We start from the raw sequence: 21,011 nt of genomic DNA, 5'->3' as shown, positions 1-21,011 counted from the left end.
TCCCTGTTGGTTGTTGGGCACTTGAGGTGGACCTGCCTCACCAAATGTAGCGAGGTTCTGTGAGGTAATGGCTGTGGGCCTCAGCTGTAAGACTTTGAAAACAGCCAGCCAGAAGAGTCAGTGGACAAAGGCGCTTGCCCACCAGCCCACCTGAACTCGAATCCCTCGAACCCACGTGGTGGAAGGAAGAGAGCTGACCCCTGCCCCCGGGCGGGTAGGGCAGCATCCTCCTTGAGTTACCTGGCTCCCCAGACAGGGCCTTCACTTTCTAACGCAGTGTTTCCTGTTGCAGATTGCTGGATTTCTCCAATGAGGGGTTCACAAACTGGGAATTCATGACTGTCCACTGCTGGGGAGAAAAAGCTGAAGGGGAATGGACTCTGGAAATTCAGGATATCCCATCCCAGGTCCGCAACCCGGAGAAACAAGGTCAGTGGCTCTCGGCGTTTCTCGGCCTCTTTCAGTCTAAATGGCAGTGCTGCTGGTCGGTCTTTGTCATAATCGTTTTCAAGTTCGGTAACTTCTGTACATTCATGATGACTGTTGCACAACCATCCCATTTAATTCCAGAACAGCTCACCGCCTCAGAGGCAAATGCTGTACTGTACAGCAGTGGCTCCCATCGCTTCCCCTGACTACCTGCTGCCTACCTCCAGTTTACTTCTTGTCTCTGAATTTTTCTATTTGGACATTTCCTGTGAATGAATGCATACGGTGTGTGGGTTCTTTCACTCGGCATTATTTTCAAGGTCAGTCTATGGCATAGTATATCTCAGATTTCATTGCTTTCTTGACCAAATAATACTCCTTTGGACAGCATACTGTTTATTGTTGGCCAGTCATTGGCTGATGGAAACATGGATTATTTTCACCATCTAGTCATTGTGAATGGGACTTGCAGGAACATTCGTGGGCATGGACATGGGTTTCCATTTCTCCCAGTTTTAACCCTAGGTGTGGGATCGCCGGGCCTGACTCCGCACTGTTTTAGCGTTTGCCAGTGTCAGGGAGTTGGACTCCTCCACATCCTCTCTAGCGCTTGTTATTGACTTCTCTGTGCTAATAACCATCTTGTGGGTATGAAGCTGCCATTTTGATTTGCAACTCCCTGATGACTAAGGAAGTTAAATATCTTTTCATGTTCTTGTTGTTCATTTGCGTATATTCTTTGGGGAGATGTTTGTTCAAGTTCTTTGCCTATTTTTAAAATTGGGTTCCTTGTTTTTGTGTTGCAGGAATTTTTATCACGTATATGATTTAAAAATATTTTTCTCATCCCATGGGTTGTGTTTACTTGAGTGATGGGATCTTTTCATGTATAGAACTTTGTAATGAGGCTCAGTTCTCTTGTTTGTCCTTTGGTATCGTGTGTGTGTGTGTGTGTTGCTGTCATTGTTTGCTTTCTGTTGCTGTGATAAACACTATGCATGATCAAAAGCAGTTTGGAGAAGGAAAGGGCTTTGGTTAGACTCCAGGGAAGCCAGATCAGGAACTCAAGACAGAAACCTAGAGGTAGAAACTGAAGCAGAAGCCATGGAGGAGTGTTGCTTACTGGCTTGCTCCTCTTGGCTTCCTCTTATACAGCCCAGGCCCACTTGCCCAAGAATGGGACTAATCAGGAAAATTCTCCACATCATGATGGGTAGCTCTACTCTGTGTCAAGCTGAAACCAGCACACTGACCCAGTGTGACAAGAATTTATCCCTATCTTCCCTTCAAGGATTTTGTAATTTGGGCTGTTTAATTTAGGCATTGGGTCCATTTTAGCTAACTGTGATGGTTTGAATGAGAATGTCCCCTCCAAGCTCATATGTTTGAATCCTTAGTCCCCAATTTGTGGAACTGTTTGGGAAGGATTAGGAGGTGTGGCCTTGTTAGAGGAGGTGTGTCATTGGGGGTAGGTGGACTTTGAGGTTTCAAAGGTTCATGCCTTTCCCAGTTAACTTTCACTCTGCCTCCTGCTTGTGGATCAAGATGTGAGTTCTCAGCTACTGCTCCTGTGCCATGCCTGTCATCTTGCTTCCGTGGTCACCACCGTGATGGTCTAATCTTCTAAAACAATAGGCCCCCCAAATTAAACACTTTCTTTTATAAGTTGCCTTGGTCATGGTGTCTGATAGAAGCAATAATAAGACACCAATGCATGTGTTTTGAGGAGAGGTGCCAAATCATCCTTTTGCACCAGGCTATCATTTTCTAAGCACTGTTTATTAAAGAGAATCTTCTTTCTCCATACTGTGGTCCAGGCACTGTTGTCAATATCCCCTGATACAAAGATTTAGTCTCGATTCCCAATTTCTGTTGCATTGCATTGCTTTATTAATTTGTGGTCTTCCAACTTTGTTATTTTTCAAAATTGTTTTGGATGTTTTGACTCACTTGTAAATTTGTATGACTTTTAGGATGACCCTGTGGATTTCCTGTCTCTGTCTCTCTGTCTCTCTGTCTCTGTCTCTCTCTGTCTCTCTCTCTCGTATTAGGTTTCATAACAGTTAAATAATTTTAGACATATGGCCATCTTAACAGTAACTCTCGCCAGGTGGTGGTGGTGCACACCTTTAACCCTTGGGAGGCTTAACCCTTGGATCTCTGTGAGGCCAGCCTGGTCTACAGAGGGAGTTCTAGGACAGCCAGGGCTACACAGAGAACCCCTGTCTTGAAAAGAAAAAATAAAAAAAAAGTAGTAACTCTCCTAGCCCATCAACATGGTACTTTGCCTTTCATTCACTTTATTTCGCAGGCCAGCAATGTTTTGCTTTTAGTTCTCTGTGCAGGCCATGTGCTACTAACTAATGCTAAATATTCTGTTCTTTTGGGTACTACTCTAAGTGAAACAATTTTTTCTTTTTTAATTTAAATTTTTATTTTATGTGTATGGGTGTTTTGCCTGCATGTCTGTCTGTGCCACACTTGCATGTCTGGTGCCAGTGGAGGCCAGAAGGTATTATTAGGTCCCCTGGAACTGGAGTTACAGATGCTTGTTAGCCACTGTATGGATGATAGGAATTGAATCCAGGTCCTCTGGAAGAGCAGCCGGTGATCTTAACCACTGAACTCTCTCTCTCCAGACCTAGTTTTGTTGTTGTTGTTGTTGTTGTTGTTGTTAAGATTTACTTTTATGTGTGCATATGTGTACATGCCTATGTGAGTGTATGCCATGTGTGTTCAGGTGCCCAGGGAGGTCAAAAGAGGGCGTCAGATCCTCTGGAGCTGGAGTTGCAGGCAGCTCTAAGCACCAGCTATGGATGCTGGGAGCTGAACTCTTTGAGAAAGCAGCAAATGCTTTCGATTACTGAGCCATCTTTCCAGCCCCTAGAGTTTTTTGTTTTCTTAGTTTTTGTTCTGGATGGTTTGTATCTCTGATAATTTTCACAACTTTCTGTAACTCTTCCTAATTAATAATCCATTTAACGAATATTTACTGAATAACTGCTAGGGGCCAGGCACTGATCTAGGTGATGGAGTTAGACCAAGAAACAAAGCTGGGGTAACCATCCCATCCTGTAGTCCCCCACAGAGGCCCGTTAACTTTGCCCCACAGTTCTCTGTGGATTCATTATATATGGGCCAGGCTGGAATCTTAGTGTGGTGTGGAATATTTCCCTGAAGTTAGCTTTGCTCCTGTCCCTTTTCTATGAAGACGCACACCTTCCTCAGTCAGCCTATGAACGTCTAATATCCTCTTGCCTTCACTTCAACTTTTATAAAGCAGAGCTTCAGGGTGTCATATTGTTGTTTTATGGGGGTGGGGGCAGAGGTTTACTTTAAGTGAGCAAGTCATCTGTGAGAATTCTCTCGATTTACTTTCTGACTTTAAAGTAGCTATTATAAGAAAATATTGATAAATTCTAAAAATATGAAAGCATAAAATTTTAATGACTTTTTCCATTTTCATAGTAGAGGCTTTTAAATTGTTTCTTTTATAATCCCCAAAACCTATGGGCCTAGCATTAAAATATGAGGTTGCTTTTCCGTGCCAGCCACCTAGTGAAGCACAGACCACTCTGGGTACCTCAGAGTTCCTGTCCCTGTACCAGCCCACCAGCCTGCTTGCCCACTGGCCTGCTTGCCTGTGAGGCTGGTTCTATGGGCAGAAGCACATGGAGGCTGATGACATGCCTCTTCACCTCTCTGTTTCCTTTGGGGAAGGGGGTTCAAGACAGGGTATCTCTGTAGCTTTGGAACCTGTCCTGTTGTAGACCAGGCTGGCCTCGAACTCACAGAGATCAGCCTGCTTCTGCCTCCCAAGTGCTGGGATTAAAGGCGTGCACCACCACCATCCGGCCTCTTCACCTCTCTGGGCCAGTCATGAGGAGAAAACAGTGATCCCTGCCTTTTAGGGCAGCTAAGAAGGCCTAAGGCTGACCGCTTTGGCACTGCTTCCTATGTGCTATCCTGTCTGAGCCTCTTTAACAGGATGGCCTCTGTCTTAGTTAGGTTTCTATTGCTGTGATCAAAGCCATAATCAAAAGCATGAAGAGGAAAGGGTTTATATTCATCTTATGCTTTCAGATCATACTTCATCCCTGAGGGAAGTCGGGCCAGAAACTGAAGGCAGGACCTGAAGCAAAGGCCATGCTGCTTACTGTCTTGTTGCTCATGGCTGGTTCAGCCTGCTCTCTTATACAACCCAGGACCACCAGCCCAGGGGTGATACCACGCACAGTGAACTGGTCCCTCCACATCAGTCCTTAAAGAAAATGAGCTAAAGATGTACCCACAGGTGATCTGATAGAGACATTTTCTTAACTGAGGTTTTCTCTTCCCAGATATGTCTAGGTTTGAGTCAAGCGGACATAAAACCTACCCAGTACAGCCACCCTCTGCAGTGGTCACATGGTACGGTGGTTAAAACTTGGGAGCCAGCCGGGCGGTGGTGGCGCACGCCTTTAATCCCAGCACTCGGGAGGCAGAGGCAGGCGGATCTCTGTGAGTTCGAGACCAGCCTGGTCTACAAGAGCTAGTTCCGGGACAGGCTCCAAAACCACAGAGAAACCCTGTCTCGAAAAACCAAAAAATAAAAATAAAAAATAAAAAAAAAAAAAAAAAAAAAAACTTGGGAGCCAGACTCCTGCTGATGCCTACCATCTCGAGCAAAGCACTAGCCTTCCTGGGCTTCAGTCTCCTCACTTAGAAAATGGGATAACAGGGACTAAGGAGGTGGCTCACTTAGCTAAGTGCCAGCCATGTAAGCATAAAGAAGCATAGCACCCACATCAAAGCCAAGCACTGTGACATGTGTCTGTGATCCCAGTGACAGGGGCCCTGTGGCAGGAAGATCCCTGCTGGCCAGCCATCCTCGCTGAATCAGTGAGCTCAAGGTTCGGCAAGAGGCCCTATCTCAAAAAATATAGTGGAGAGCGATCAGGAAAAACACCCACCACCAACCTCTGACTTTTGAACACATGCACGAATACGAACATGTACACATGCCACACCCACGTGAACATGTACACATACCACACCCACGTGAACATGTACACATACCACACCCACGTGAACATGTACACATACCACACCCACGTGAACATGTACACATACCACACCCACGTGAACATGTACACATACCACACACATAGAGAAAAGAAAAAGAAATGAGATGGTGATGTTTACCAGGTCAAGCTGTAGGATGAAGTCTGTCAATACAAACAGGATGCTGAGAGAAGGACAAACCTCACCTCACAGGCTCAGACCAGCTCCTTGGAGTCTCTCTTGATGCTCCCTCTCCTTCACATCCCCCAGCATGCTACCAGGTTCCCTGATGATCAGTTCTGCCCAGGGACCTTGTCCAGGGCCGTTCAGCTCAGTACCAGATGATGGTCTGCAAACCTGACTCTCCCTGACCCTCCTTATCCCAAGCCCTACAGTAGCCTTCTGAGCTCTGTGCCCCAGGAATCTCAGCCAGAACTCCCAAGCAGCTGCTCCCTGTATCCCCCAAAGCATAAGCAGCTTCTCTATCAGCATGCTTATTCTGCCCAGACCTGAGTTAACCTTCGGTTTTTCTCTATCCTCCCTCATCTGCCTCTACGCCAGTGGTTCTCAACCTGAGTCACAAGCCCACTGGGGGGTTGAAGGACTTTTTCAGAGGGGTTGCCTAAGATCATCAGAAAACAGTTACATCACAATTAATAACAGTAGCATAACAGGAAGGAGCAACGAAGTCACTTTAGGTTGGGGTCACACAGCGTAAGGGACTGTGTTAAAGGATCGCCGCCGTAGGAAGGCAGAGAGGGCCTGCTCTACAGCATCAATCTCCTTCCCGCCCGGTCTCTACACCCTCACCTCCCTTGGACTTCCTGCCCCACATGTGATACTGATCGCCACTTACAGAGAAGCCCCCGAACCCTCATGGTGATTACACTTCTGTGACCATTTCTTGGCCTTCTACAGCCCTCAGAGCAATACCCAATCTCTTAGCCAGCCAGGAAACCTGGCGGGTCTTCTCAGCACCTTCTGTTTCCTCTGACCTCCTTCCTGTCCCTGGTTGGTCCAGCCCAGCACAGGGCTTTTCCATCTCTTATTACCTGCTCTGGAGACACTCTACTCAAAGCCACCTGTAGCCGTAGCTCAGACACGACCTCTCATCATGATCCTGTCCATGTTCCTTCTGGAAAAACAGGTTGAGAACAAAAATAAGGAGGAATAAAACTTTGCTCAGATTTTTGCACGCACCAGTCAATAGATCACATTCGGGTTTTAGCACTGACAGACATATACAAAATCAAATATTCCCATATAATATACAGATTGCTCAAATTTCAAAAGCTGATGCTGCCCTTCCAAATTACTAGATGAAGGCGAGAGTGATGAAAAAAATTGATCAATGTGGGAAACAAACCATAGGCTGACTTGGATAGGTGTGCAAAAATCCCAGCACATTACTGAATGAAGTTCATCAGTTTCTTTAAATCCCACACTCCCTCCAGACCACAGCCTTTGTTCACACTCACTGCATATGCAGTAGGAGAGAGTGGGGATCAGAACAGGCCTGGGCTCATTTCCTAGAGGCACCAAGCTATTGAGAAAGATTCCTAAGCAGGAGGCTGCTGTCCATTTGAAGTAGAAAGCAGAGAGGAGACAAATGGATGGTGGTGGTGGTATGGGGGGGGGCGGGGGTTAGCCACTGTAATGGTGCTGGCATGAGTCTCGGGGGCAGGTTTTTGTGTGGGTGTATGTTTGCATGTCTGCTTGTTATAGGAGTGGAACTGAGGAGTCATGTAACCCAGAATTTAACATGTCAAGGAACAGCCCAGATGTTCGCTACATTGACTGTACCACGTCACACACCAGCAGCAGTGCATGAAAGGTTCAGGGCAGAGCAGGGCAGGGTGGCTAGAGAAAGCCTGGTGAAAGAGATGTTTAAATAAATTGAAGAAAATGAGAGACTGAGCTGCACAAACAATCTGGGGAAAGGACGTGACAGGCAAAGGTCAAGTCAGGTGCAAAGGTCTTAGGACATTTATAAGGGCATTGCCCACACAACAGGGAGGCGGCAAAGCCACAGAATATGACACAGTCACTCGCCGAGGGAACATGGAGTCAGTCTGTATGGTCTTGCAAGTCATTACAGGCCTTGGTGGGAAGCCACAAGTCATATTAAATCAAAATAGCACAGACCCGAACTTCTCTGTTAATAAGCTGACAGTCAGCTCAGTTTGAATAGCCTGAGATGGGGATGGGAGAGAGGCAAAGACAGGGAGGCCAGTGAGGAGGTCACTGGTCACTGCAGTAAGAGATGACAGTGACTCAGCCCCAGCTGTAGCGGTGGAGGTCAGCAAAGCCATCCGATTTAAACAGGCGAGGGACTTGATGGTCAGTGGGCTAGGAGAGCGGAAATTTAGACCAACAATCCCAGTTTTTGTCCTGCACAGAGGAATGGACTTGTCATTTCCTGAAGCAGGAGCATCATGGAGGACAGATGCTGCAGAGGTCAAGAACTCCCTTGGGAAGGGTCAAGTTGAAGACACTGTGATAAGTCCAGGAGAGGCGTAGACCTAGAGGGCAAGGCAGGCCGGAGGTCATGCCTTCCCCGTGCAGGTTGTCAGCTTTCTAGGGCTTATGGGCAGTGGGCATCTACTGTTTGCCTGATCACCATTAGCATGCTTTGGGCCTGCTGTGCTGGTGTGCCTAGTGAACTTCAGTGTTTCGATGGCACATAGGTCACAGTGACGTGCCCTGCACAGCCACTTAGGTTCCTGCCCAGCCAGGTGCTGCTCATCAACTGCCTGATTCTGGCTTGCAGGACCAACCTTCTCTTGCTTTCTTGTCAATACTGCCTGCGTTTTGACCCCTGCTATGTCACTGACCCTTATGCTGACTCATGATAGATAGGTACCTCATAGGTGCTGGGAAATCAACCAGTTACCTCGTGGCCAGATGTCCTACGAATCACAGAGAACATAGTTCTTGGGCACAAACGGTCCCAAGAGTGGGCCCAAGTTATGTCTTGGAATGAGTTGGTCTCAGAGCTCAAGCATGGTTAGCATGTAGCTCAAGCATGTTTAGCATGTAGGCCTTCATATGTAAATTGCATGGGAGCAGAATAAAAGCTCACGAGTTCTTCTGACAGTGACCTCCTGTGACTTACTAGAACACATCAGTTGTCACAGAGAGCCTGGATGTCCCTGTAGCAGCTCTGGGTTGAGCTGGTTCTGCATGGGTTTTCCCAGCTATTCCTCAATATAGCCTTTGCCAGAGAAGGCAAGGCCTGAGGCCCACAAGCACTTCGTATTGGTAGGTCGTTCCCTTCTCTGAGTCACACACCCAGCACCCCTGACACCTGACAGCCCTCCATACAGCTGTCAGCAGCCTCTAGCCTCTCCTAGTCTCTCCACAGAAGGAGCCCATTGGTTGCAATGGCAGCTGAGCTTCCCTGACACCCCACTGGCCTTACCTCACTCATCTGCTCCATGGGCCTCTGACCTGGATGCTATCACCTTCCAGGGTACATGGTGAGTCCAGGGATGAACAGAGGCTAAAACTGAGGCAAGGTGACCCTGTCTTTGGCTGGCATGGGTCCAAACACATCTGAAGTCCATTTAGGATAAGTCCCCTTCTGCTGCCAAACGAGGCAACGTTTGCTGCGTGTGCTGTTTGCTATTTAGCCCTCCTCCCCTGATTGACTGAGGCAGTCCCCCTACTTGTCAGATGCCGCACAGATGTTCAGGGACCCTGACTTGCCACCCCTGCCTCTGATGAGCAAGCTAATCAGGAAGGGCTCAGTTTTGAGCAATACCACATGTGAGGCCCCAAGGGCCACCCCAGAGCCAGAGGAGGGCCTCGCAATTTAGCAGAACAAGCAGCGACTTCTGGCTGAAGGAATAAGGAAGGGCCCACTTTAAGGCTTGCCAAGCATGCCACGTGGTGGCTCATTCCTGTGGCCCCAGCACTACACACATTAGGATGTCAGCATGGGTGCATAATCGTCGCCTAGAAGGACAGAGAGGAAGGTACCTGCTCACATCTGATGTGCTGTGTAAGGAGACAACACTGGAAAATTCCGGTCACTCCAGGGGTGTCTGCTATGACCTTAGCCTGAGAAGGTGACATCGTGATTCTAGGATTTAGAGCCCAGGAGAATCAACGCCAATAGGCATTGTCAGGGTCTGCCGCCCTGGCGGTAGTATTTCTGTGCAGTGTGAATTGGCCCCAAATGGAAGATCTTTCTCTCCTTGGTGGGGTGGTTTTTGAGTTGAGGTCTCCCCTGGCTGCTGGCCTCAGGGCATGATTCGCAAACCCAGGAAGAAAAAGTTCTTTCCAGGAACCTGAGAGCCTGCTTTGAGGGCAAGGTGCCTCCTGTCTGTGTTGTTCACTTTGGTCTCTCTCTAGGCTCTGAGTCTCTTCAACATAATGAAGAAAGAAGGAAAGAGGGGAGGGAGGGAGGGAGGGAGGGAGGGAGGGAGGGAGGGAGGGAGGGAGAGAAATGTGGGAGAAAAGAGCTCAGTCTTAATGATCTGCTGGGCAAAAAGTGCTTGAAAAATCTCAGCTAGGAACAGGCGTTTATTAAGCAATTAAGTCATCTGAACACACTAGCTGGAGTGCTCAGCTGGCAGACGGAACTTGCTTGGCTTATGTAGTTAGTTTTAAAACTATATTCTAAACCTCAGTAGAGATGAGCCATCCACTTCCCCTTCAGCTTCCATGACAAGGAAGGGGCGTGGCCTCTCCCAGGAAGACTGTCCTGTAGGAGGAAGTCTCAGAATGGAAGCCAATGCCACCAGTAGCATTCCAGCACAACGCAGAGCAGCCTTGGTTCATTTTTCATTCAGCACGCCTTTACTGGACTGAGTGCCAGAGGGAGAACTCTAGGACCACACCCCTCGGGGCGGGGCTTCTACTAGAGCCCTAGAGGCGGGAGACCCGAAGTTTCAGTAGCATAGCCAGAGCAGGGTGAGCTGCTCCTCGCACACAAACATCTCTGAGAGCATCTGGCTTCATTTCCAGCTGTTTCTATCCAGAATGATCACAAAGTGAAGGTCAGGCACCAAGTGTAGGGAGGCTTCACCCTCCAAGATGCAGAAACCTGTGCCTGTGCCTGGGTCCTCCTGCCTCCAGTTTCACGAGCTCTCTAGGCTGGCGCTCCACAAGACGCCGTGGCCCAGGCTGCCACCGCGAGGAAGTGCTGTCTTTTCCCAGCCTTCTCACTTCAGAGGTCCAAATGGAAGAAGTCACACCTAGGTCACAAGGTAGCGCCCTGCACCTACTTAAAGTCAGGCCAGACTGCCTGCCCAGGTTTGTGTCCCATTCAGCACCCTGTGGCTAAGGAAGATACTGTGCCTCCGTATAACATGGTACTCCCGAGCTCCTGGTGCAGGTGAAGTGTGGGTCTTCCTACTCAGAGACTGGGCTTGGCTGGGTACATCTCTTCAGCACACACCCTGATGAGGCGCCTACTGCGTTCCAGGGATAGATGTGGGGCAGAGGCATGCACCCTCATTCTTTGCTTCCACGTTCTCTTCAGCGTAAAGGCTCCAGCTCAGTGCCTGGCAGACGTGTGGTTCTCTGCTGAAAACTGCCACTATATTGATATCTTCATCCCTTGCTTGTAACCAATCAGAGTTGAGCACCTCCTAGTATTTCCCTTGCCCTGGGAACTGTGAGCATCAGCATTCAGGAGGAGCAGGTGATGAAGCATGCCTTTCAATGCCTCCCCATAATCGGGCCCATGTATCTCATTCCTTAGCCTGATACTTTGTATTCACACAGTAATAAGTAGACAGAAACAATTGGAGACGTTTTTTAAAATTCTGTCATTCTCTTATACTGGCAGTTCACTCTTTCTGATTAAGAATTCTCTTTTCTCTCTTATTTTTTTTTCCAAAAGAGCTTCGATACATGCACACTTGCAATTGCACACATACACACACACAGTCACGTTATTTTCCATGTACCCAACAGCATTATTCCCACCAATCTACAAAAGAACAAGAGGAGATTAGGATGATAATCCATATGTGTGTGTTTTTCACTCACACTTTTGACCTCATGGTTAAAAATCAGAGTGGAATCAGAGGGTCTTAAGGAGTCATAGATGCACAACCCTATAATCCCAGCTACTGGGGGATCTGAGGCAGGAGGATCACAAGTTCAAAGCCTGCTTGAATTATAGGGCAAGTCCACAGCCTAGCCAGTCAACTTAAAAAAAAAAAAAAAAAAAAAAGCTTAGGATACATCTCAGTGATAGGATGTTTGCCTAGCCTGTATGAAATCCTAGGCACTAGGTTTGGACACCAGAACTGCAAAAATAAATAAAAAAAATATGTTTGTTGCTGGAGTGCATATCCTAAATATTCATAAGTGAAAAATTTATATGTTTGGAACTTTTAAAAATGTCTATCAGGGGCATAGCGTGGAAAGGCAGAAAACAAAACAGTAAAAGCAGACTTCACACAGTGCAGACGGTTGCCGTGGCCACGGTTGGGGCTGTGGGTGCCTATTGTACCTTTTCTCCCACTTTGTGTTTGTTTGAGAATGTCCACGGTGTGAGCACGTCTTTGGTTTTCTGAACGGCTGGAGGCCTTCTCAGAAAAGGCCTCATCTCTGTTCGATCGTGACATGGTTTCCATTTCCTTCCAACTGATGTGGAGTTTCGGGTTTTATCTCGAGCCCGTCCCTCCATTGTGAACTGATTTTTACACGGGGTGAGAGATAGTGATCTAGTTTCATTCCTGTCCCTGTGGATATCCAGTTACCTGCTGCATTTGTTGAAGAGGAAAGTGATTGTGGCCTTGTTTACAGGTTCCCAGTGCTGGCCATTGATCACCTTGTCTGCTCTTAGGTCACCGTTGCTGGTTTTGTTATCGGAGCTCTGTAGAATAACTTGGAATCAGGTACGGTTGTGCGATGCCTTTGTTCTTTTGGCTCAGAATTGCTCTGGCTACTGCTTTGGGGTGTTTGTTTTTCCTTATGAATTTTAGGAAGGCTTCTTCTATTTCTGCCAAGAATGGCTCTGAAATTTTGATGGGATTGCATGGAGTCTATAAATTGCTTTTGATAATATAGTCATTGTCACAATATTCTGTCAATTCATGAGTATGGGGGTGTCTTATCTTCTAGGGTTTCTCTGTGTAACCCTAGCTGTCCTGGAACTCACTCTGTAGACCAGGCTGGCCTCAAAATCACAGAGATCCACCTGCCTCTGCCTCTGCCTCTGCCTCACTTTCACACTTTCTTTGGCACATTTACCACCCAGTGGTATATTGTTCATCCTTCATGACTTTATTTGGTTCTTTGGTTCATCTTCCTGTTGATTTCAAAATTGGTCCATAGGGTATAAGAAATTGTTTCAGTTTTCTTTTATTTGTGAGTGTTTGCCTGCATGTATGTCTGTGCACCGCACGTGCTCCCCAGCAGTCACAGAGATCAGAAGAGAGCATCAAATTGCCTAGAACTGGAGTCATGGATTTCCACCACCCACCATGTCAGTGCTGGGACCTGAACTCAGGTCCTCTGTAATAGCAACAAGTGCTTTTAGCCATCTCTCTGGCCTCATGTTGATTTTAAATGAAGACCATGTTTTGACAGTCAACAAAGGACTCCATATAAAGGATTAAGTACATGCCTGTCTCTCTTGAGGGTAACATCCTGTAAAGATGTAAGTGGTTCTCAACCTATGAGTCTCAACCCTTTTGGGGTTGAATGATCCTTTCTGAAGGGTCACCGAAGACCATTGGAAAAATACAGATATTTGCATCGCAATTCATAACAGTAACGAAATTTCAGTTGTTATGAGGTAACAATGAAAATAATGTTATGGTTGGGGTCACCACAGCATGAGGAACTGTGTTAAAGGGTCACAGTGTCAGGAGAGTTGAGAACCTCTTCTGTAAGGGAAAGTGTTTAGCTTCTGACCTGGACTCAGACCTTGTCAGTGCTCTGCCACCTGCCAATCAAGTCCTCATTTACTCATAACTTCCAGTTAGCTACCTTAGTCTCTTCCTAGGATGTTGCGGGAGCTCCTTCCGCTCCTTCAGCCAATAACTGCTGAGACACCAGCCCATTGGGGTGTGGTCTCTCTTCCCTCTCCTCTGTCTCTGCCTCCCAGGCATTCGGATTAAATTAGCCAAGAAGAGGCTAGATATAATGGGCCAGGCAGTGTTTAAAAGAATACATTTGTGTGTTGTTATTTCGGGTGTAAATCTAGCCGGTGGCCAGGAGCCGGGCCGCAGAACACAGCCCGCGGCTCCCTACTACACTAGTACTGTAACATAACCATGAGAACTCAAGTTAATTGGCTCAATTCTCCCCAAGACCAGCTCTCCGGTCTATTTGCCATTGGCTTAACTGTCTAGTATGTAAATCAAACTATTTACCTGAGTAAATCTTGCTAATTAACCATTCTCTGAATTCTTAATATACCAAAAAAATTGTTTGCTCTCAAAGACAAATATTAAAACAACAGTACAAAATCCTCTAATACAGAGCAGGATAGTGGGGGAAGGGTAGACACCTTTAATCCCAGCACTCAGGAGGCAGAGGTGGGTGGATCTCTGAGTTTGAGTCCAGCCTGCCTGGTCTACAGAGTGAGTTCCAGGACAGCCAGGGCTATAAAGAGAAACTCTGTCTTGAAAGAGGGAAAGACACAAAAACAGCAAAAAAATAAATAAATAAATTAAATGTCCAATAAAGAGGTAGATATTTTCTTCATTTTTAATATTTCAGAGTTCAGTTGTTTAGATGATTACACATAAAACTTTGTATTTTGTTCTTACTTTCATATATAAAGAGCATTTAGAAATCACTAAGTATACACAAAACACTTAAGTAGAAGGATAGAAAGAGCCTGAGGGCTAGAGAGACAGCTCAGTGGTTAAGAGTACTTTCTACCTTCTCCTGATTTCCACAGGCTCCGTATGCAGGCGTTGCACATACAGTCGAGCAGGTGCACATGTGTGTGCACACACACACTTTTAAATGAATCTTAAAAAATAAGAGCCTGCAATCAGTCTGCAAGGAAAAATACAAATAACTAACAAATGAAAGACATTCAGCTTTTTATTAGTCACTGAAAAGTATAAATTACAACAGAAGACGTGGGTATGATGGCAAGCCCTCAAACACAGTTCCTGGGATTGCAAAATGCCAGGATGGATATGGCTTTCTGCACTCGGGATCCCAGTGTAGACACAACACCAGTTACTGACTGGGAGACCTTGGAGTGGCCCCAGCTTCCCTGCTGTCATGCTGCTCGCTCCCAAAAGGAGTCAACTTTTTCAGTGTAACTTAAATTGGTTGCCATGGAAACCAAGGTCCTCTTTCTTCCTTCTTCCCGTACACCAACCACAGGAGTAGGTTTTAGCACAAACATTAGGAACTGGTCCACTTGCTTTCTAGGGCTACCAAGCCCAGGGGTCCCTTTAGACGCCTTCCCCCACACCTGTGAGGAAGACTACAAAGCCTGTGTTTCTGGAAACATTGAAGTTTAGAGTTAGAATCTAGGCCGCCACACGGAAGGCAGGCTGAATTCAGATAACTGACTCCATGGAAAGTCCTCTCCAAACCCACAGCTGCACACCTGTTCTTCCTTTCTTGTCCTCAAGCGACAGTTTTCCTCTCTATTTTTGCTTTGTTTTCTAATCAAATGCAAGCAGAAAAGTGCTAATCAACAGCCATTTGCTTCAGAACTGCTCTGAGCAGACAGTCAGCTGGGACCCGGCTTCTGGTGGCTTCCTGTGTGTTTGGCTGCATTCCCCGGGGTCAGAGCATGAGAGCAGTTCCCACACATCTTGGCTTTCTTTGGCGCTCAGCCTGGCACACCTGACCTCTACCTGCATGCTTCCAAGGAGAGGGATCCCATCTTTGGTTCCCTTCTTCCCACAGATGTGGAAAAGTTAAGGCTGGGACCACATCAAAGAGCCCCGGTGAGAATGGGAAATGCTTTTGCCAAAACATTCAGCGTGAGTTCTAGAAGCTCTGCTAAGGAAAGCAGATTGACCCACGGTCCAGCCTCCTGAGAGAAGCGCAGGGTGGGGTCGGGACAGCCCCAGTGGTCACTACAGCCCTCCTGGTGTGTGTGCGCACCCACGGCAGCACGCCTGACAGTCCCACTCTGAATTACAACTAGCCACTTGCCGGCCTGGTCATAGACCCTCTCTTGGTTTCAGCTTCTGCATCCATATGGAAAAATAATTGTGTTTAGGGTGGCCTGTACAGGGCTTTTGAATGCAGGCAGGCCTTATATGAACTCCTCTGTGAGGAATTTGAAAAGCTTCCAGACAATAATTTATCTCTTTCTGTAGTGCCTGTGCTCATCCATAAGTATTTCTGTCTTTAAAATTTTTAAATTGGGCCTGGAGAGATAACTGAGTGTTAAGAGCTCGTTCTGTCCCCATTGCCTATGTTGGGCAGCTCACAACTGTCTCTAAGTCCAAGGGCATCTGATGCCTCGCTACCAAGCCAGTGCACATACTCCTTCCCCCAACACACCCATCATATATGATTAAAAATCATAAAACCAAATCTTAGCCAGGCATACTGACATATACCTTTAATTCTAGCACTTGGGAGGCTGAGGTAGATCTTTCTAAGTTCAAGACCAGCCTGGTCTATGTCATGAGTTCCAGGCCAAACAGGACTATGTAGAGAGACCCTGTCTCAAAAGCAAAACAAAAACAAAAATAAAACAAACCCTAATAGTAAATAAATAACTAAAAACAAGAATAAAGAACTGTTCTAAGTTGGAGAAATGGAGAACAAGCAGCCCAGCTAGTGAAGGCGGTTGCCACACGAGCCTGGCATCCTGAGAATCATCCCTGGCACCAGCACAGAAGTGAAGAAAAGAACAGATTCCAAAGAGTTGTTCTCTGACCTCCACAGGCGCACATCGTCTGCACATGTGCACACATACAGTTTTAGAAAAACTTTTCAAAGTTCTATTTAGTTAGTTAGTTGGCACAAGGCTAGGGATTGAACTCAGGACCCTGTGGAGTAATTCTTTGTGCATGTGTATGGACACTTGTGTCCAGTGATGGGGGTAGGGGAGTAACATGGACACTTTCGTGTGAAGGACAACAGGGCAGGTGTCTTCCACAGTCACTTTCCACCTTTTTTTTTTTTTTTTTTTTTTTGAGCAGGGTCTCACTAAACCTGAATTTACCAATTTGGCTAGGCTGGCTACCTAGCAAGCCCCAGAGATCTACCTGTCTATGGCTCCCAGGGCTGGATTATGGATGCACACTGCTGTACCTGGTTTTTTATGTGGGTTCAGGGATCTGACTTAGGTAGGTGCTCCTGCTTGTGCAGTAAGCACTTAATTTACTGAGCTGTCTCCCCAGCCCATGAGACACTACTTGATCTTAAACATCAACTACACCACTTCTCTACCTGACTCGGCGTTTAAATCATCTTACCAAATGGGAGACTAAAGAAAGCCTAGGAAGGTGAGACTCTTGCAGGCTTGACTCATGATAGACTTACGACATTTACTCCACTAATGTCACATCGGACTTCTGATTCACCTCCCCAGAACTGCCCAGTGTGCTGCCCCCCAGGCCTCACCTACAGCCTACTTCCTTTCTCTGAGGCTCCCTTGAGGTAGAGACTGGCTTTGGCATGGTTGCCATCGTTTTCCTCATTGGTCTCATGAGCTGTGGTAGCTCCAGCAGGTCAGATCCAAGCCAGCAAGACTGTGGCTCTGGCTTTACTTACCTTTCGGATAGATGTGGCATTTGCCTCGCCCCCAACATGCAGCCCCATGGTGAAGCAGGTGACCCAACCCAGAAGGGCTATGCGACTGATCAAGACCAGTCTTTCCCTGGCCAAGCCACCTCCTGTGTACTTTATTCTGTTGTTCAGTTTTGACCATACCACCTTACACTGGCTCCCCCTTCTATCCTCCCTACCGTTGATTGTTTTGGGGGTACACCATCCACGATAGATGTAGTTCACAAGCTTCTCTTTAGACCCATATCTTCTGGAGAACCTGGGCTAAAACACGATCAGGTGGCAGACTGGGTACAAGCTTCCCTGATCTCTGTGAGATAGTCCAGAGGGACAGAACCCAAAGCCACCGTGTGTAGAACTAAGCCAGCGTGATTGCACCATGGTCTTGGGAAGTTATGGGTGGAATCTGGTCTCATCTCTCCCCTTTCAGCTCAGCGCTGAGAACGTGGCTAATAAGTAGCTGTTGAGTGATTGGATGATGGGTGTACGTGCATGTGTGAGCCTTATTTAAATCAAAGCTTGTGTGGTTTTAATCAACTCTGTTTTCAGCATGCATGCCCAGCAGGATGTTCAATAATCAGTTAAAGGGGAAAGAATGAGTCTCCTGGGGATGCTCTTTTCCTTCATCTTCTTAATAAGTTCCATGGTTTCTTGATTTCCTCTTCATGGCTCATTCGTATTTGTCTTTTTTTTCCTAACTGCTCTTGTTTCGTTGCTTGTTTTATTGACCTCTGTTTTATTGACATCTGTTTGGGGCTGATCTTCATTTCCAAAATGAGAGTTGGAATTTTGCAATCTGTGGCCGATGGCTCAATTTATCTTATCCTCTATACTCAGAGGGAGACAGACTGAATGTGCCCGTCCTCTGTGCTGGCTTTAAACTTTTTAACTCAACTCCTTTCTGCAGAGAGCTACTATCGAGTGTCTCTCCCCCTTCCTTGGAAACAAAACTGAAGAACTCAGTACCCTTTCTAAACAGTCCCCAGACACATGGTTGCCACGGTTCATTTTTAGCACTATTTGCATTAACATTGCTGCTGCCAACCACTTCTACTTTTCCAGGGATCGATAAAATATTCCCCTCAAACTCTCCTAGTTCAGGAACAAAAGAGATACCTTGCTCAGTAGGTGAGGCACCTACCTCACCCTTGCTGGGCTCCTTCAAGGGGCAAATGTAAAAAGAGGAGGCTTGTCTGTTTCATTTGCAAATGGCATGCTCAGGATGATGACATGAAAATGGAAATAGACCCTCCTGGACCTGAAGAGATGATTGGTCAGGAGCCCTTGCTGCTCTTCCAGAGGACTCCACTTGACAGCTCCATGGGATGCTCATAACCACCTATAGTTCCTGCTTCAGGAGCTAGCCTGGCCCTTTCTGGCTTCTAAGGGTATCCATATCCATCCTCACACACAGATGTATACACACACACACACATACACATAAATAAAAATAAAATAAATCTTTAAAAAGAGAAAGAAAAGTAGATTTTCAGAAAAGGAAAGCTCCTCAGAGCCACTATGTTGGATTTGGCAGTGAAGGCTCCCTTAGATCTGCCTGACTGGTGAGCGCTACAACCACCAAACCCTCCCCAGAATCCATGGGTGTTTTCAGTGTTTAAACAGAGTAATAAAATTTATTTTGAGAAACATGGCATGTTCAAAAATATATTTCTATTTCCATCCAGTCTTTTTTTACCCCCCCCCCCGTGAACATTGTACAGCCTTCTAACCACATTACACATGTAACTTGGCATTTCTTTTTGCTACTCGCATATCCAGTGATTTTAATGTCGTTGCATAGCCTTTTTCAAAAATAATCTTGGCTGGAAAGATTGTTAGTGGTTAGGAGAACCGACTGCTCTTGCAGGGGACTTGGTTTCAGTTCCTAGCACCCATGTGGTAGCTCCCAACCACTAGTAACTTTGATCCAGGGGCTCTGAAGCTGTCTTCTGATCACCGCAGCCACCAGGCATGCATGTGGCGAACTCACATACATTCAGGGAAACACATATGAATAGAAATATAAACAAATAAATAAACCTTTAAAAACTAATCCCAAATGTCTCCTACAGTTTTGGCAACTGTTTCTATTTTTAAATTCTTACTTTTGCCGGGTGGTGGTGGCACACACCTTTACTCACAGCACTCGGGAGGCAAATGTATCTCTATGAGTTCGAGGCCAGCCTCATCTATAAGAGCTAGTTTCAGGACAGGCTTCAGAGCTACAGAGAAACACTGTCTTGAAAAAAAAGAAAAGAAAAGAAATTCCTACCTTTATGATTTTTTTTATAATTTGTTTATATTTTCATTATAAATTAAACGAGGTTTCTCCCACTAAATTGCTAACAAATTACCGGAAAGCAAAGAATTAAAATGTTATTTAGATTTCCTTCCATTTCTATCCATAGAAGACCAAGAGTCTGGAGGCCTCTCTGCTACAGAAAAGAATTTTTTTTTTTAAGTGTTTATTGAAGGGCAAGCTGGTATCCAAAGGCAGCCCGGAGAGGCAAAGCTGGCTTTTCCTTAGAGGCTTCTGCTAACATATGATGCCCTTGTGAGTAGACAGTTCCCAGCTGACTTTCCAACACTGGACCTTGGAGGAACCAAAGGAAAGAAAGAGGCACAGAAAATACAGAACCGAGGCCTGGAAAACAAGGTGCTAAGATCCAGACATTAGGTGAATGACAGCTTCAGGGCTTGCCTAGGGTCCCATCCTCAGAACCTCAGGGGCTGGGGTGTCTGATAAGAGTGGTAACTTAACAGAGCTAAATGGACTAATTATTTAAAGGGCAAACATTGTCAGGCTTGACTTTTAAAATGTACTTGCTTTTGTGCAAGGAGTGTTTTATTTATGCACCATGTACCAGTCTGCTTTGGGAAATGGACCTCTTCAGAGATACCTAATTGAGTTAGTGTAGAGTGGAGAACAGAGAGATAGGACTCTGGAGAGTAAGTAGAGAAAGAGGAGAGACATTTCTTTATGATATTCATTCCTCTAGTCTCTAGAAAGCAACATTCCTCGAGGTCATAGGCAAACTTTCTCTTGCTTATCAAACACTAGGTCTAAGGACCAGCATCCTCCCTCTGGCTTCCATAGGCCCATGGACAAGGCATCCTTCCTCTAGCTTCCATAGGCTCCAAGGACCAGCATCCTCCCTCTGGCTTCCATAGGCTTCAGGGACCAGCATCCTCCCTCTGGCTTCCACAAGCTTCAGGGACCAGCATCCTCCCTCTGGCTTCCATAGGCCCCAGGGACCAGCATCCTCCCTCTGGCTTCCACAAGCTTCAGGGACCAGCATCCTCCCTCTGGCTTCCATAGGCTCCAAGGACCAGCATCCTCCCTCTGGCTTCCATAGGCCCCAGGGACCAGCATATTCCCTCTGGCTTCCATAGACCCCAGGGACCAGCATATTCCCTCTGGCTTCCATAGGCTCTGCTCATATAATAGTCTCTTTATAATAACCTTGGATTCTCCTAGGTTAACTGTTCTGTCTTCTTCCTGCTAGAACTGTTATAACCATACATAAGAAAATTATCCAACCAAAATAAAGTGAATGAGATATATATATATATATATATATATATATATATATATATATATATATATATGTAAGGCAAATAACCAAGTAAAGATGGTACAGCTATATTAACAACAGACCAACCAATGTGACTCTGTGTATCATCATTATGTCTATTAACAAAAGACTTAGTTCATTTAGGAAATTCAAATTCTAGTCTCTTACGCAACTCATAACATAGCTTTAATATATATATAGCAAAATTTATCAAGACTATAAGAAGGAAGAACAAACTCACATATAAGGGTGGAGATTGTTGAGTGACTCAGATAC

General features: G+C 46.1%; 1 protein-coding gene across 2 annotated transcripts in view; it reads left to right on the top strand.

Annotated features, from left to right (window-relative positions):
- The window catches only part of Pcsk6 (proprotein convertase subtilisin/kexin type 6), a 190,192-nt gene that overhangs the window by 126,265 nt on the left and 42,916 nt on the right, over positions 1-21,011 (top strand). For both annotated transcript variants that reach the window (XM_057756100.1, XM_057756099.1), the window contains exon 13: positions 293-429. In XM_057756100.1, coding sequence (XP_057612083.1) covers positions 293-429 — 137 coding nt within the window. The remainder of the gene's footprint in view (positions 1-292; positions 430-21,011) is intronic.

Source organism: Chionomys nivalis, chromosome 23 (assembly GCF_950005125.1).
Source record: "Chionomys nivalis chromosome 23, mChiNiv1.1, whole genome shotgun sequence".
Taxonomy (NCBI): Eukaryota; Metazoa; Chordata; class Mammalia; order Rodentia; family Cricetidae; genus Chionomys; species Chionomys nivalis.
Note: the sequence above shows the minus strand (reverse complement) of the source record. Positions and strands in the feature narration are given on the sequence as shown.